This window comes from Dendrobates tinctorius, unplaced genomic scaffold (genome assembly GCF_039654945.1).
Source record: "Dendrobates tinctorius isolate UK_male_01 unplaced genomic scaffold, ASM3965494v1 ptg000231l, whole genome shotgun sequence".
Classification (NCBI taxonomy): Eukaryota; Metazoa; Chordata; class Amphibia; order Anura; family Dendrobatidae; genus Dendrobates; species Dendrobates tinctorius.
In genome coordinates this window covers 5,039,147-5,057,418 of record NW_027361898.1, presented here as the reverse complement: position 1 = coordinate 5,057,418, position 18,272 = coordinate 5,039,147, and the positions used below count along the sequence as shown (strand labels likewise).

General features: G+C 45.2%; 1 protein-coding gene across 5 annotated transcripts in view; it reads left to right on the top strand.

Annotated features, from left to right (window-relative positions):
- The window catches only part of RALGDS (ral guanine nucleotide dissociation stimulator), a 231,533-nt gene that overhangs the window by 54,246 nt on the left and 159,015 nt on the right, over positions 1-18,272 (top strand). For 3 of the 5 annotated variants that reach the window (XM_073556008.1, XM_073556010.1, XM_073556009.1), the window contains exons 2-3: positions 13,222-13,572; positions 14,437-14,592. The exons of 1 other annotated variant lie outside the window; for it this stretch is intronic. In XM_073556008.1, coding sequence (XP_073412109.1) covers positions 14,503-14,592 — 90 coding nt within the window. In that variant the 5' untranslated portion in view covers positions 13,222-13,572; positions 14,437-14,502. Of the gene's footprint in view, positions 1-13,221; positions 13,573-14,436; positions 14,593-18,272 lie in introns of those variants that run through there. One more of the 5 variants, XM_073556013.1, reaches the window with a different exon arrangement.

The following is an 18,272-nucleotide window of genomic DNA, read 5'->3' as shown; positions in this document are numbered from 1 at the left end:
GCGTATCTTTTCATCCGATTGCTAGCTCTCTCAAGGGACGTCTTAGTCTCCTCCCAAATTTTAGAGAATTCTGAGGACAAGGAGTCCGCCACCGGCACGCCCGAGGTGGGGGACACGGGAAGAGGAATGCCCGGATGCTGCCCAAAAACTACAAAAAAGGGAGACTTGGAAGAGGACTCGTTGGGGTGATTGTTGTGAGCAAATTCCGCCCAGGGTAGCAGTGAGACCCAGTTACTTTGGTGTGCATTAGAAAAATGTCGAAGATAAGTGGTTAACACCTGATTGATCCGTTCCACTTGGCCGTTGGATTGTGGATGATAGGCGGAGGAGAAGTCCAGGACTACCCCCATGGAGCTAGAGAGAGCTCTCCAGAAACGAGAGGTGAATTGAACACCACGGTCAGACACGATGTGCTGGGGAAAACCATGAAGTCGGAAAACATGATGCACGAAGATCTTCGCCAACTCGGGCGCAGAAGGCAGACCAGGTAGCGGGATGAAATGAGCCATTTTGGAAAAACGGTCTACCACCACCAAAATGACAGAGCAGCCGGAAGATGGAGGTAGATCCGTGACGAAATCCATGGCGATGTGGCTCCAGGGAACTGATGGAACCGGCAAAGGATGTAAGAGACCAGAGGGTAGCTGTCGTGGAATCTTATTCCGGGCGCAGGATGAGCAAGAAGCGGTAAATTCCAGGACATCCTGGCGGAGTGAAGGCCACCAATAATGGCGGGAGATGAGGGATAGAGTCCTCTTGGCTCCGACATGCCCGGCGATCTTAGAAGAGTGTCCCCAGTGCAGAACCCTTACTCTGTCATGGTCCAATACCAAGGTCTTGCCTGGTGGTGGGTTGACCAAACTTAGAGGGGCTAGGGTGACGATCTTTGCTGGATCGATGATGTGAGCGGAGCTCTCCTCTTCATCGGTCGGGAGAAATGATCTTGATAAGGCATCAGCTCTGATGTTCTTATTACCCGGACGAAAGCGGAGCTCGAAATCTAAGCGTCCAAAAAATAGGGACCATCGGGCTTGCCGGGGATTGAGCCTTTGGGCAGACTGAACATAGGCCAAATTCTTGTGGTCGGTAAATATCGTAAAGGGATGGACCGCTCCTTCGAGAAGGTAACGCCATTCCTCTAAAGCCAGTTTGATTGCCAGTAGTTCCTTGTCCCCAATGGAGTAATTGCGTTCGGGGGGAGAAAAGGCTTTAGAAAAGAACCCACAGGTGACAGTCCGGCCAGAGGAGGTTCTTTGCAGGAGAACCGCCCCCGCTCCCACGGAGGATGCGTCGACCTCGAGAATGAAGGGTCTCTCGGCATCAGGACGGTGGAGAACGGGCGCTGTAGCGAATTCTCTCTTCAGAGTTTGAAAGGCGTCTTCTGCCTCGGGAGGCCAGAGGCGGGGATTGACTCCTTTGCGCACAAGAGCAGAGATGGGCTTGGTTATGGTGGAAAAATGAGGAACGAATTGCCTATAATAGTTAGCAAAGCCGAGAAAGCGTTGAATGGCTTTGAGACCAAGGGGACGGGGCCAGGCCAGGATCGTGGACACTTTCTCGGGATCCATCCTCAATCCAGACTTCGAAACGATATACCCAAGGAACGGCAGGGACGGTTGTTCGAAGGCGCATTTCTCCAACTTGGCAAATAGGTGGTTCTCCCTTAGACGCTGCAACACTTGCCGTACATCTCGTCGATGGGTGGAGAGATCTGGAGAGAAGACAAGAATGTCGTCGCGATAAACCACGACACAGGAGTAAAGGAGATCCCGAAAAATATCGTTAACGAGCTCCTGGAATACCGCTGGTGCGTTACAGAGGCCAAACGGCATCACCAGGTATTCATAGTGACCGTCACGGGTGTTGAATGCGGTCTTCCACTCATCCCCAGCGCGAATTCGGACCAAGTTATAGGCTCCTCGAAGATCAAGTTTGGTAAATATTTGCGCCCCTCTCAGGCGATCAAAGAGTTCGGGGATGAGGGGTAACGGGTACTTGTTCTTAATCGTGATGCTGTTCAGACCTCTGTAATCAATGCACGGACGGAGCGACCCGTCCTTCTTCTTAACAAAAAAGAAGCCTGCGCCCGCAGGGGAGGAAGACTTGCGTATGAAACCCTTGGCTAAGTTCTCTTGCACGTATTCCGACATGGCTTGCGTCTCTGCCGGCGAGAGTGGATAAATCCTACCCCGTGGAGGGGTGGCTCCAGGGACGAGCTCGATGGGGCAATCATAGGGTCGGTGAGGCGGAAGGTTCTCGGCCTCCCTCTTGTCAAAAACATCCGAAAAAGAGCTGTAAGCAATGGGCAAGCCGGGGGGTAAGGAGGGGGAAGGAGAACCACCCACGGGACGCACCGGCAGCAGACACCCAGACCCACAGGACTCCCCCCAGCGCAGGATATTACCCTTATGCCAGTCTAAGGTAGGGCTGTGGGCTCGTAACCAGGGAAGGCCTAGAAGGATAGGGTGAGAGATGCTCGCTAGGACATAAAAAGCGATCCTCTCCTTGTGTAGGGCCCCTACCTGGAGTTCTACCTCATGGGTGACCAAGGTAATGGTCTCTTGGAGAGGTTTACCATCCACGGAAGCAAGGATCCGTGGAGTTTCTAAGGTCTTGACCGGGACCGAAAATTTAAGAACCTCTTCGAGCCTAATAAAATTTCCCGCTGCGCCGGAATCCACATAGGCGGCCAGAGAAAAACGTTTTCCACCAACGTGCAACAAGACAGACAGAGTGAGGGGTAGAGAGGTATCATACACACCTAGGGAGGCCTCTCTTACCTGACCTAGGCGGAGGAGTTTTCCGGACGTTCCGGGCAGGTACGGACCAGATGGGAGTCACTACCACAGTAGAAGCAGAGACCGTGAGTGCGTCTTTCCTCCCGGCGTTGTGCAGATACCTTAAGCCGGTCTACTTGCATGGGTTCTGGCATGGAAACAGAAGCGGATATTCCGGGTCGAAGACAGGGTAGAGCGCGGATAGTTGGGGAGGCACGGGGAAGTCTCCTCTCGCGAGCACGTTCCTGGAACCGAAGGTCGATACGTGTAGCTAGCGAAATGAGATCTTCTAAAGCAGTGGGAGTATCCCGCCCAGCTAACTCATCCTTAATTCGACCCGCGAGGCCTCGCCAAAAGGCCCCTACCAAGGCCTCGTTATTCCATCCCAAATCAGAAGATAAGGTTCGGAATCGGATGGCATACTGACCCACGGTTTGGGACCCTTGGTGAAGGTTAAATAAAGATTCCGTAGTAGAGGCCAGGCGACCCGGCTCGTCGAACACTCGACGAAACGTCTCGAAGAAAGTACCTAGCTGGGAGACTACCGGATCATCACGTTCCCAGAGGGGGTTAACCCACGCTAAGGCGTCTCCCTCAAGATGGGAGACAATAAAAGCCACCTTAGCCCGCTCAGTGGGATATTGCAGGGGCAGGAGTTCGAAATGGAGGCGGCATTGATTCAGGAAACCTCGGCACAGCTTGGGATCCCCGTTATAGCGGGGCGGCTTAGCTAAACGGGGTGGCGGGTGAGGCGCCTGGGCTGGAACGGGGGCTGCAGCGGCCGACTGTAAGGAGAGTAAGCGGTCATCTATGGAGGCCATATAACTAAGGATATGGGTCTGGGTATCTCTTTGCTGGGCCAGTTCCTGCTGCAGTCCAGCCAGTTGGGAGGCATTCCCAGGGTCAGAGGACTGGAGCCCGGAAAGACGAGAATCCATGGATTTCATGAAAGCCATGATACGAGTTTGATTCTCTCGCAAAAACAGCAACTCCTTTTGAGCCGCAGCGGCTCCAGCGGGGTCCATGGCCTGTTTGTTCTGTTACGGTTCTAGTAGGAACCGGAGAGTGGACCCTCTGGGTCGTGGCTCCAGAGCCCCCGAGGGCGAGCGGCCCAGGTGATGACCACCCCCTATACAGGGAGTGTTAGGGGCAGGCCCAAGGGGGGGTGAGACCACGACAGCCGGAACCAAAGGGACGACCCAGGGAGTGTACAGAGGGAAAGGCCAAAGGATACTGACTAGAGTAGGCCCGGAGCAGGAGGGAGACAGAACGTAGGGAACCAGGACCGATCAGGATGGAGCCAGAGCAGGAACGCTGGAAGAAAGAAGGAAGAAAGGTTAGGGGGGACTGACCTAGGGGTGAGGACGGAACCCTAGCTAAGGAACCACCGGTGACAGGAGCAGAGAAGGACCAGGCGAGGTACAGGCACGGAGGCAGCAGAGGGGGCTGAGCGGGAGTCCAGTCGGGGCTATGGAGCGGAGAGCAGAGCGCAGACCAGAGAGAGGGGGGACCTGAGAGTCGGGTGCGACGCTGCGCAGGAACGCTAAGCGCCACAGAGGAAGACAAACAGGCGTCTTACCATTCCAGACGCCAGACAGAAATACCCGGTGGGCGCCGCCATGTTGGGAGCGGAGCCACCGGGTCACGTGCTCCCAGGATGCCCCGCGGTGAGAAACGAGCGAGTGCGCATGTGCGTGCCTCTGACGCGCCGTGACCCTGCAAAGCCAGACAGGGCACGGCGCGAGGATGAAGGAGGGACGCGCCGGGAGGAGGGGGACCCCAGGTGAGCATCGGGGCGCGTAATACGGATAGTCAGGACGTAGCAATAGATCAGAAAACCAGAGCGGGCAATAGACGGTACATTAGGGGCAAACGGTAATGGAGTAACGATAGCCATGCCAGGAGGTCAGAACCGGAGAAGACAATAGTACCAAAACGTGAGACAGAGAACAGAGTGAGGGGACAGACCGGGTCATACACGGGAATCAAAGAAGCAATGCAGTAAACACACAAACCAGGGGTCAGACACACAGCCAGAATAACAGTATAGCTGACAGGGAATCTTAGTCTGGAGTGAGTATAAATACCCCTCCCAGATCCAAAGGGAGGCCAGCAAAATTAACTCTGAGAAAACAGGACATTAACCATGTCCTAACCATGACACCTCTATTATACCGCCATATAGCGTCCGCCATTACTGAGCAGCAGTTTACCTCCCCTGCACGGTGGACCCCGGGCTGCGAATGCACCTTATTACCATCTTTATTATTTGGTGCATTCCGCCAGCCCTAACAGGGTGTATATATTGTATGGGGTTATTTTGGGGCTATATATTGTATAAGATGTTTACAATACATATGGAATATGCAAATTATCTTCCTCAAGCTACAATCCCTGGTTGTTGTCATGTTGGAACGTCCAAGTACATCCCATGCGCAGCTTCCGCGCTGATGATTGCAAATTTGCCTCCAGTATTGTCACGCTCGTGCCTTGGCTGATTGGCGCGAGCCGGGGGGTTGTGACCCCACTGTGCCACAGACCAGACTACCTTGGAAGGGGTGTATATATTGTATGGGGTGACCTCACTATTGGAGGCTCCAGAGAAGACCAAGGCAGCTGTCTTAGTCACGCCCCTTCCAGGGTAGTCTGGTCTGTGGCACAGTGGGGACACAACCCCCCGGCTCGCGCCAATCAGCCAAGGCACGAGCGTGACAATACTGGAGGCAAATTTGCAATCATCAGCGCGGAAGCTGCGCATGGGACGTAATTGGACATTCCAACATGACAACAACCAGGGATTGAAGCTTGAGGAAGATAATTTTCATATTCCAAGTGCCTTCTAGGAAAAGCGAAGAGTCTCCCTAAGCAAGAGGATCGTTGGATACAGCCGGGACCAGCTGCTGGGAAAGCATTGCCGAACCAAGGATTGAAGCTTGAGGAAGATAATTTGCATATTCCAGGTGCCTTCTGGGAAAAGCGAAGAGTCTCCCTAAGCAAGAGGATCGTTGGATGAATTTTTGCCTCTAGGACATTATTGCAAGAAAGCTTGCCTGACTGAGTAGATTACACAAGAAGGAAGACACGCAGCAAGTCAGCAGGATCTAGGAGCAACATGGCAGATTTGACAACCTACATGGTGAGCTGCAACATCTGCTACATGTTCACAGATCGACCACAAGAAGAATCCAACTTCACCTGCCAGAAGTGTAGATTAGTGGCCCTTTTAGAAGAAAAGGTGCGTGCTCTGGAAAAATGAATTGCAACTTTGAAACTCATCAAAGAAAATGAAGACTTCCTAGACAGAACAGAAGCATCTCTACTGGTCACAGAAGGTGAAGAAAGTGTCAGAGAACCTCCAAAAGCAGACGAGTGGAAGCATGTGACAAGAAGACCATAGAGACATCACCAACCACACAACTGACAAACCGATACCAAGGCCTTGCAGAGGATGACGATGGTACACCTAAGGATGAGGCACAACCAGCAAGCAAAGAAGAAAAGGGCACACAGCAACACCGAGAAGTGACAACAAAAAGTACAGCCAAGAAGCGAAGAAGAGTGGTAGTGGTGGGAGACTCACTACTGAGAGGCACAGAAGCAGCAATCTGCAGACCGGATATAACCGCAAGAGAAGTATGCTGCCTCCCAGGTGCGAAGATCAAGAATGTGACCGATAGGATACCAAAGCTCATCAGTTCCAAGGACGTCCACCCATTTCTTCTGATACATGTTGGCACCAATGACACGGCAAGGAAGGACCTACTGACAATCTGCAAGGACTTTGAAGAGTTGGGGAAGAAAGTAAAGGAACTGGATGCACAGGTAGTTTTTTCTTCTATCCTTCCAGTAGACGGGCATGGCACCAGGAGATGGAACAGGATCCTTGATGCGAACAACTGGCTAAGACGATGGTGCAGACAACAACGATTCCGATTCCTGGACCACGGTGTGAATTACCTGTACGATGGACTCCTCGCCAGAGTTGGACTACACCTCAGCAAACCTGGGAAACACACATTCGAAAGAAGACTCGCTACACTCATCAGGAGAGTGTTAAACTAGAAGAAGAGGGGATGGGAAGAAAAACGTTAGACACGAACATGAAACCAGATATTATACTGATGAATGATATGAGGTGTGGCAAAGAAGATCCAAGACAACATACTCAGAAGGGAGGTAAGAAAATTTCTAAAACAATCAACAGGGAGGAGATGGGAACAAAGCAAAATTCTCTAAAATGCATGCTCGCTAACGCCAGAAGCCTGACAAACAAGATGGAAGAACTAGAAGCAGAAATATCTACAGGTAACTATGACATAGTGGGAATAACCGAGGCATGGTTAGATGAAAGCTATGACTGGACAGTTAACTTACAGGGTTACAGTCTGTTTAGAAAGGATCGTAAAAATCGGAGTGGAGGAGGGGTTTGTCTTTATGTAAAGTCTTGTCTAAAGTCCACTTTAAGGGAAGATATTAGCGAAGGGAATGAGGATGTCGAGTCCATATGGGTCGAAATACATGGAGGGAATAATAGTAACAAAATTCTCTTTGGGGTCTGTTACAAACCCCCAAATATAACAGAAATCATGGAAAGTTTACTACTAAGGCAGATAGATGAAGCTGCAACCCATAATGAGGTCCTTGTTATGGGGAACTTTAACTACCCGGATATTAACTGGGAAACAGAGACCTGTGAAACCCATAAAGGCAACAGGTTTCTGCTAATAGCCAAGAATAATTATCTTTCACAACTGGTGCAGAATCCAACCAGAGGAGCAGCACGTTTAGACCTAATACTATATAACAAACCTGACAGAATAATAAATCTGCAGGTTGTTGGGCATCTAGGAAATAGCGACCACAATATTGTACAGTTACACTTGTCTTTCGGTAGGGGGACATGTCAGGGAGTCACAAAAACACTGAACTTTAGGAAGGCAAAGTTTGACCAGCTTAGAGATGCCCTTAATCTGGTTGACTGGGACAGTGTCCTCAGAAATAAGAATACAGAAAATAAATGGGAGATGTTTAAGAACATCCTTAATAGGCACTGTAAGCGGTTTATACCTTGTGGGAATAAAAGGACAAGAAATAGGAAAAACCCAATGTGGATAAACAAAAAGGTAAGAGGGGCAATTAACAGTAAAAAGAAAGCATTTAAACTACTAAAGCAGGATGGCACTGTTGAAGCTCTAAAAAAACTATAAAGAGAAAAATTCTTTATCTAAAAAAATAATTAAAGCTGCCAAAAAGGAAACAGAGAAGCACATTGCTAAGGAGAGTAAAACTAATCCCCTGTTCTTCAACTTTATCAAAAGTGAAAGTGTAGGCCCATTAAAAAATTGTGCAGAAAGTATGGTTGTAGATGATGAGGAAAAAACTAATATATTAAACACCTTCTTCTCCACGGTATTCACGGTGGAAAATGAAATGCTAGGTGAAATGCCGAGAGACAAAGAAAACCCTATATTATGGGTCACCAATCTAACCCAAGAAGAGGTGCTAAATAAGATTAAAATAGATAAATCTCCGGGTCCGGATGGCATACACCCACGAGTACTAAGAGAACTAAGTAATGTAATAGACAAACCATTATTTCTTATATTTAGAGACTCTATAGCGACGGGGTCTGTTCCACAGGACTGGCGCATAGCAAATGTGGTACCAATATTCAAAAAGGGCTCTAAAAGTGAACCTGGAAATTACAGGCCAGTAAGTCTAACCTCTATAGTTGGTAAAATATTAGAAGGGTTTCTGAGGGATGTTATATCAGCATGGGTTTATGAGGAATCGCTCCTGTCAAGCCAATCTAATCAGTTTTTATGAAGAGGTAAGCTATAGACTGGACCAAGGTGAGTCATTGGATGTGGTATATCTTGATTTTTCCAAAGCGTTTGACACCGTGCCACACAAGAGGTTGGTACACAAAATGAGAATGCTGGGTCTGGGGGAAAATGTGTGTAAATAGGTAAGTAACTGGCTTAGTTAGAAAGCAGAGGGTGGTTATAAATGGTATTGTCTCTAACTGGGTCTCTGTGACCAGTAGGGTACTGCAGGGGTCGGTGTTGGGACCTATTCTCTTCAACATATTTATTAACGATCTGGTAGAAGGTTTGCACAGTAAAATATCAATATTTGCAGATGATACAAAACTATGTAAAGCAGTCAATACAAGAGAAGATAGTATTCTGCTACAGATGGATCTGGATAAGTTGGGAACTTGGGCCGAAAGGTGGCAGATGCAGTTTAAGAATGATAAATGTAAGGTTATACACATGTGAAGAAGGAATCAATATCACCATTACACACTGAACGGTAAACCACTGGGTAAATCTGACATGGAGAAGGACTTGGGGATCCTAGTTAATGATAAACTTACCTGGTGCAGCCAGTGCCAGGCAGCGGCTGCCAAGGCAAACAGGATCATGGGGTGCATTAAAAGAGGTCTGGATACACATGATGAGAGCAATATACTGCCTCTGTATAAATCTCTGGTTAGACCGCGCATGGAGTACTGTGTACAGTTTTGGGCACCGGTGCTAAGGAAGGATATAATGGAACTAGAGCGGGTACAAAGGAGGGCAACAAAATTAATAAAGGGGAAGGGGGAACTACAATACCCAGAGAGATTAGCAAAATTAGGATTATTTAGTCTAGAAAAAAGACGACTGAGGGGCGATCTAATAACCTTGTATAAGTATATAAGGGGACAATACAAATATCTCTCAGAGGATCTGTTTATACCAAGGAAGGTGACGGTCACAAGGGGGGATTCTCTGCGTCTAGAGGAGAAGAGGTTTTTCCACCAACATAGAAGAGGATTCTTTACTGTTAGGGCAGTGAGAATCTGGAATTCCCTGCCTGAGGAGGTGGTGATGGCGAACTCAGTCGAAGGGTTCAAGAGAGGCCGGGATGTCTTCCTGGAGCGTAACAATATTGTATCTTACAGCTATTGTTAGGTTCTTTAGAAGGACGTAGATCTGGGGATTTATTCTAACAGAATTTTATAGGCTGAACTGGATGGACTAATGTTTTTTTTCGGCCTTACTAACTATGTTACTATGTTACTATGTAACAATCCAAAACACAAGGCCAAGTCGACCTGTCATTGGCTGCAGCAGAACAAAGTGAAGGTTCTGGCGTGGCCTTTCAGTCTCCTGACCTCAATATCATTGAGCCGCTCTGGGGAGATCTCAAGCGTGCAGTTCGTGATAGATAGCCCAGGACTTTACAGGAACTGGAGGATATTTGCCAAGAAGAGTAGACAGCTTTACCATCTGAGAAAATAAAGAACCACATCCACAACTAGCACAAAAGACTTCAAGCTGTCATTGACATTAGAGCGGGCAATACACGGTATTAAGAAATGGGGTATGTAAACTCTTGATCTTGACCCTTGTTTTGGGTTGTTATTATGAGTTAAGGATAAAACCCAGTAGTTTGACAATAAATGGCTTCACCCAACCACTAACCATGAGGGGAGAAAAAGTTTTGGTGTTATCATTCATATTCTCTGAAAAAAAAAGCCAAGAAAGCAAAAATTCTGCCGGGGTATGTAAACTTTTGAACACATCTCTATTGTATGGGGTGTGTATCACGTGTACATATTGTGTAAGGTGTATATATTGAATGGGGTGTATATTGGGTGTATATATTGTATGGGGTGTAGACAGTGGCCAAGGAAAGTATTCTGACCCCCTTTAAATTTTTCACTCTGTTTCATTGCATCCATTTGGTAAATTCAGAAAAGTTAATTTGTTTTTCTCATTAATGTACACTCTGCACCCCATCTTCACTGAAAAAAAGCAGAAATGTTGAAAGTTTTGCAAATTTATTAAAAAAAGAAAAGCTGAAATATCACATGGTCATAAGTATTCAGACCCTTTGCTCATTCACTCATATTTAAATCACGTGCTGTCCATTTCCTTGTGATCCTCCTTGAAATGGTTCTACTCCTTCAATGGAGTCCAGCTGTTTTTTTAAACCAGATGATTTTTATTCAGCAAAAAAATTTAACAATTACAACATATACTAAATAGCATACAATTAGGCATTTAGAAAATTATATTCCTTTTTTGAAAACTACGGTATGTTGAAGAAACACCCTCCTCCCCACCTCTTTGTAGACCGCAATCACGTTGTATTTCTTCCTGTAGGTACCCATATACCAGCTTTGCAATACACACTAATACCATAATGTTCAGCTAGAATAGGAATCTCGCCCAGGATTCTTTCGACAATCTCTAGTATAGCTTAAATGTCTATATACCCCCCTTTATGTTAACCTCAACCAAGATGCCTAAATTTGTTCGAACTTATTCACAGCATTCCTTCTCCGATATACACTTTCTTCCATACAAACTGTATAATCCACTTGCTGAATGTATTCTTTTCTAGAGGGCGGCTCGGCCCTGATCCAACACCTCGCAATTAACTTTCTGGCCACGAATAGCAGCCTAGCTACCGCCACCCTCTTTGAATTGTTAGTTCCAATTTCTTCAACATACCCCAACACACATACTAACGGAATCCTAGGCACTACACATTCATACCTCCCTTCAATCAGACTAATCACCACAACCCAAAAAGCTTGTAATCTCGGACATTCCCACAGCATATGCAAAATACCCGCACCCTCATTCATACATCGAGTCCAGCTGTGTTTACTTAAACTGATAGGACTTGATTTGGAAAGGCACACTCCTGTCTAGATAAGCCCTCACTGTGCATGTAAGACCAAATGAGAATCATGAGGTCAAAGGAACTGGCCAAGGAGCTTAGAGACAGAACTGTGGCAAGGCACAGATCTGGCCAAGGTTACAAAAGAATTTCTGCAGTACTCAAGGTTCCTAAGAGCACAGTGGCCTCCATAATCCTTAAATGGAAGAAGTTTGGGAACACCAGAAGTCTTCCTAGACCTGGCCACCCAGCCAAACTGAGCAATCGTGGGAGAAGATCCTGGGTGAGAGAGGTAAAGAACCACCCCAAGATCACTGTGGCTGAGCTCCACAGATGCATTAGAGAGATGTGAGAAAGTTCAACAAAGTCAACTATCACTGCATCCCCCCACCAGTCGGGCCTTTATGGCAGAGAGCCCGACGGAAGCCTCTCCTCAGTGCAAGACATATGAAAGCCCGCATAGAGTTTGCTAAAAAAAAACACATGAAGGGCTTCCATACTATGAGAAATAAGATTCTCTGGTCTGATGAGACGAAGGTAGAACTTTCTGGTGATAATTCTAAGTGGTATGTGTGGAGAAAACCAGGCACTTCTCATCACCTGCCCAATATTCCTGGATGAAAACCTCTTCCAGAGTTCTCTGGACCTCAGACTTGGCTGAAGGTTCAACTTTCAACAAGACAATGACCCTAAATACACAGCTAAAATAACAAAGGAGTGGCTTCAGAACAACTCTGTGACCATTCCTGACTGGCCCAGCCAGATCCCTGACCTAAACCCAATTGAGCATCTGTGGAGAGACCTGAAAATAGCTGTCCACCAACGTTCACCTTCCAATCTGACGGAACTGGAGAGGATCTGCAAGGAAGAATGGCAGAGGATCCCCAAATCCAGGTGTGAAAAACTTTCATCATTCCCAAGAAGACTCATGGCTGTACTAGCTCAAAAGGGTGCTTCAACTCAATACTGAGCAAAGGGTCTGAATACTTATGACCATGTGATATTTCAGTTTTTCTTTTTTAATAAATTTGCAAAAATTTCTACATTTCTGTTTTTTTTTTCAGTCAAGATGGGGTGCAGAGTGTACATTAATGAGAAAAAAAATGAACTTTTTTGAATGTACCAAATGGCTGCAACGAAACAAAGAGTGAAAAATTTAAAGGGTCTGAAGACTTTCTGTACCCACTGTATAGGGTGTATATATTGTATGGGGTGTATATTGGGTTTCTATATTGTATGGGGTGTATATTGTATAGGATGTATATATTGTATAGGAAGTATATATTCTGTGAAGTGTATATGGGGTGTAGATATTGTATGAGGTGTACTGTATGAGTGGTGTATATATTGTATAGGATGTATATATTGTATGAGGTGTATATGTTGTATATCAGCTGTGTGGTGGTGGCTCGTTCATGATGACTTTGTCCCGGCAGCCTCTCGTCTCTGCGGATCCATCATTCCACATCCTCTGCCTGGACAGAAATAGATCTTCTTGCTGTCCAGTAGATCACATTACCCCAGATCGCCTGTATGGACATGTTTGTATACATATATATATTTATAGCCTCACCTTCCCAATATTACGCATCGATATTCTGCGACCTTCAGTGTGATTTAACCCATTCCCTTCCTGACCACTTTACTTAGCCGATGCTGTCCGTACTCAATAGTAATGAAGCACCCGGCGAGGTCAAGAGGAATCTAGAGGTATTTGCGGCTGTCATGTGAATACTAATCTTCACCCCCATCTTTTCTCCTCCAGGACTCTGCGGAGACCGCACAATAGCTGCTCGGAAAGGAACACAGACTTCCATAGTTAATCCATCCGTCGCCAAGGGAACGGCAGCTGACAGTGCGTGCGAACCCGCAGCCGCGGACCCCTAGAATTTTTATTCAGCATTTTAATCAGTCTGTGCTGGTTATCAGGTGCCCAGGTCCTCTGCCCGTCTCCCATTGCAGGACTCCCTGCTAGGTGATGTCACATCTGCTCATATAATACGAAACATGAAATCAAGCCGCACGTGGACCCCCCTGGGGGGTGATATAAATACACCTACAACATAGTGGTGCACAGGGAAAGGGGACACAGGGATGGACCCATTTCCACATCCAGGTAATATCCTTGTGCCTCCTGTTCTCCATACGATGTGTTATGCATTATATTATAGATATGTGTATAATTTAGGAAAGGGCCCAATGTAAGAGCTCTGCTTGCTGCCCTCGAAATTAAACATTCTTCATTACTGCTGTTAACCCATGTAGTGGACAGAGTTGCACCGATCAGTCCCAGGGTAATTGCGCCGACACACTGTAACGAGTCTTGCCTCTGTGTCTCAGGACTAGGGCAGGAAAGGTTCGTAGTCTGTTTGCTGTCAGTGTACGGAAACCTCTGAAGACTCGTTCTTAAATAGTCCTGCTTATGCAGGTGCATGGTTTGTCACAGTGTGTCAGAGCTGCATCTTTTCTACCTGTGAACAGAACAGGTTTTTCTTACAATGACCACAAACAGAGATCTTGAAAATGGTAAGAAGTTGGAACATGAGTCATAACAATCCATATAATGTATCCTACAGTATGTTTGGCTAGGAGGTCAGCGCACAAATGAGATGCTATGTTCCCCCCAACTTTGGCTACTGGGTGGGTAATTCGGGCACCCCCCCATACACAGAAGCTTTAAGTAAAAAATGTCACTCAAATGTCACCATGTGGCGATGTCCACATTTGGTGTCCAATATGGTTTCTGAATCCTAAACAAATGTAATCATGTAATATGCACACACAATAGGTACGAGGCGATACAGCGATATAAAGAGAGGGGCCACTGCCACATTACTGGACCCCACCCCGATATGAGCATACACACATGAACTGTTCGGGTGCCCTACCCCAACATCAATAGTCTGACTCGCTATATTTAGCCTTGTGTACTAACAGTCTGAGTTATGTAATATTCATGCTTTATTTTTCTTAATTCCAGCCTCATAGGAATAGACTCACATATCCGTGCAAGGGCAGGTTCTCGTTATCTATTCCATCTGTTACCATGGAGACCAGGAAAGTCCTTCAGTGTCTCAATTTAGAACGTATCCCATGTGCGTGTCACCCGATGTACAGCGATCCTAATATGAATAAGGTACAATAATTAAAGGGTTAAACTGTAGAAACATTTTTAATATGTTTTGCTGTGGGCAAGAATAGATCTACCACAGTATAATACTGCTCCTATAGATATACAAGAATATAACTACTATAATACTGCCCCCTATGTACAAGAATATAACTGCTATAATACTGCTCCTATGTACAAGAGTATAACTACTATAATACTGCCACCTATGTACAAGAATATAACTACTATAATACTGCCCCCTATTTACAAGAATATAACTATTATAATACTGCCTCCTATGTACAAGAATATAACTACTATAATACTGCCCCCTATGTACAAGAATATAACTACTATAATACTGCTCCTATGTAGAAGAATATAACTACTATAATACTGCCCTCTATGTACAAGAATATAACTACTATAATACTGCCCCTCTGTACAAGAATATAACTACTATAATACTGCCCTCTATGTACAAGAATATAACTACTATAATACTGCCCCCTATGTACAAGAATATAACTACTATAATATTGCCTCCTATGTACAAGAATATAACTACTATAATATTGCCTCCTATGTACAAGAATATAACTACTATAATATTGCCTCCTATGTACAAGAATATAACTACTATAATATTGTACCCATGTACAAGAATATAGCTACTATAATACTGCTCCTATGTACAAGAATATAACTACTATAATACTGCCACCTATGCACAAGAATATAACTACTATAATACTGCCACTATGTACAAGATTACAACTACTATAATACCCCCCCTATATACAAGAATATAACTACTATAATACTGCCACTATGTACAAGAATATAGCTATTATAATACTGTTCCTATGTACAAGAATATAACTACTATAATACTGCTCCTGTGTGCAAGAATATAAGTACTATAATAATCCCTACTATGTACAAGAATATAACTACTGTAATACTGCCCCCTATGTACAAGAATATAACTACTATAATACTCCTATGTACAAGAATATAACTACTACAACGCCTGGCAAAAATTATGGAATCACCGGCCTTGGAGGATGTTCTTTCAGTTGTTTGATTTTGTAGAAAAAAATGCAGATCACAGACATAGCACAAAACTAAAGTCAATTAAAATGGCAACTTTCTGGCTTTAAGAAACACTAAAAGAAATCAAGAACAAAAAATGTGGTAGTCAGGAATGGTTACTTTTTTAAACCAAGAATAGAGAAAAAATTATGGAATCACTCAATTCTGAGGGAAAAATTATGGAATCACCCTGTAAATTTTTATTCCCAAAACTAATCTCTGCATCAAATTAGATCTGCTCGTTAGTCTGCATCTAAAAAGGAGTGAGCACACCTTGGAGAGCTGTTGCACCAAGTGGCCTGACATGAATCATGGCTCCAAGATGAGAGATGTCAATTGAAACAAAGGAGAGGATTATCAAACTCTTAAAAGAGGGTAAATTATCACGCAATGTTGCAAAAGATGTTGGTTGTTCACAGTCAGCTGTGTCTAAAATCTGGACCAAATACAAACAACATGGGAAGTTTGTTAAAGGCAAACATACTGGTAGACCAAGGAAGACATCAAAGCGTCAAGAGCGGAAACTTAAAGCAATATGTCTCCAAAGCAGGAAATGCACAACAAAACAAATGAGGAATGAATGGGAGGAAACTGGAATCAACGTCTGCGACTGAACTGTAAGAAACCGCCTAAAGGAAATGGGATTTACATACAGAAAAGCTAAACGAAAGCCATCATTTTTTTTTATTCCAATCAATTTTTATTGTAGGAAGTTACATTAGAAAAGGGAAAAAATTCAGGTATCAATGGCATTAATACACAAAGAACAACGCTGTAACACGTGGTAGTAAATCCTTTGATTATGATTCACATTTCCCATCACACCACCAACAATCATGTCTGATACAAGTTACAACTTTTTTTTTTTTTGGTTAATCAACACCTAATACGTATAAAGGCAACCTACCATTTACTCTTTAATCCTCAAAACGAGGGTTTCAAACAACCAGAACCAGAGAGTAAGAAAGGAAGATAAGAAAGGGGAAGGGAGGAAGAGGTGGGGGGGGGGGGGGGAGAACCATGGATGGTTGCAAAGAGGCAACCAGGGAGGGGGGGGAGCTAGGGAATTAGATGGCGTTCAGGGTAGCCCGAGCAGTAACAACAACATAGATATAAACACCTTGAATATTGACATGTGGTACGGATGAACTCCCTGCGTAACACTCTCTTTGACCCTATTTGACCCATTTTATTAATCTCAGACAGTTTGCCCTGGAAACAGATGCCTGACAGGGGATGCATATACAGAGTTTAGCCACGTGTCCCAAGTCTGAAGTATTTTGTTTTTGGCGCGGATGGAGTGAGCCAGACAGAACTCGTATTGGCAATGGAGATTAATTCGGTTATATAGTTCAGCTAATGTAGGTGTCTTTGGGGATTTCCAATAGCTACTTATGCAATATCTGGCAGCAACTAGAATGTGAACCAATAATCCCCTGGATTCCCAAGAGAGCTCCTCTATACCCACGTTTAGCACTGCCAGACCCGGATTCGGATTAATAGTATTGCCTGTCAGCTCACCCATCAGGCCAAACACCTCCAGCCAGAACGAGAAAACCTTGGGGCAAGCCCACCAGCAGTGACCAAGAGTACCCCTTTGGAGGCAGCCCTTCCAACAATGTGGCGAATAATTTGGGAGGAACTGTGCTAAGTTGGCTGGGGACCGATACCATCGCAGGTGTACTTTTTTCAGTTGCTCCAGATGATTTATGCACTTGGAATATTTTTGGATATTTGCTGAAGCCGAGTGCCAGTTTGAAGGAGAGGTAGAAACATTCAACTCCACGTCCCATTTATTCATATAAGGAGATTTTTGCTCTTCGGGGGGGTTATTGAGCCATCTGTATGTTGAAGAGATACCTTTGGATTTAATTATCTTTTTAAATACCAAAGCCTTTGTTGTAGGTAACAGAGGATTCGACTTTAGAGGAAATTTAGAGGCCAGAAAATGACTAATTTGGATGTGTTGATAGAAACAACCCTTTAAAGAGGGGTGTTTCCGTACTATTTCATTAAAGGGGTTAACACCCAAATCAGAGAATAGATCCGCCAGCACTGTAATGCCCGATCCCTCCCACCTGGCTAGATTCAAAAAGGGGATTTGAGATTCCAACGACTTGAGGGAAATCTCTGAAAGAGGAATCTGAATCTTATGAATCAAGTCATTTCGCCAGACCTCCAGGGAAGCTGACATGGTGGGAACACACGGGGAGAACCGTGAACGGCTCAAATATTCTGCTTCCATCATTCTTCTGACCGAGCCCTGGCGGGACAGGAAATTTTCAATCTGAGCCCATCTATGTGAATTACCTGGACGCCACCATTCCTTTAGTGATTCAATTAGTAAGGCTTTATAATATGCCGATATGTTTGGGGTGCCCAGTCCCCCTGAGTCATATGGGGGATATAACACTTTACCTGCGACCCTAGCCCTTTTATTACCCCAGACAAATTTGTTAGTCAACGATTGAAGTTTCATCAGGGTTTTGTGAGAAATTTTGATGGGTAAGCATCTGAGTACATACAATATTTTGGGTAAGAAAACCATTTTAAAGGACTGTATCCTGGCCATCCAGGACAACGATATTTTTTCATACCTTCCCAATTCC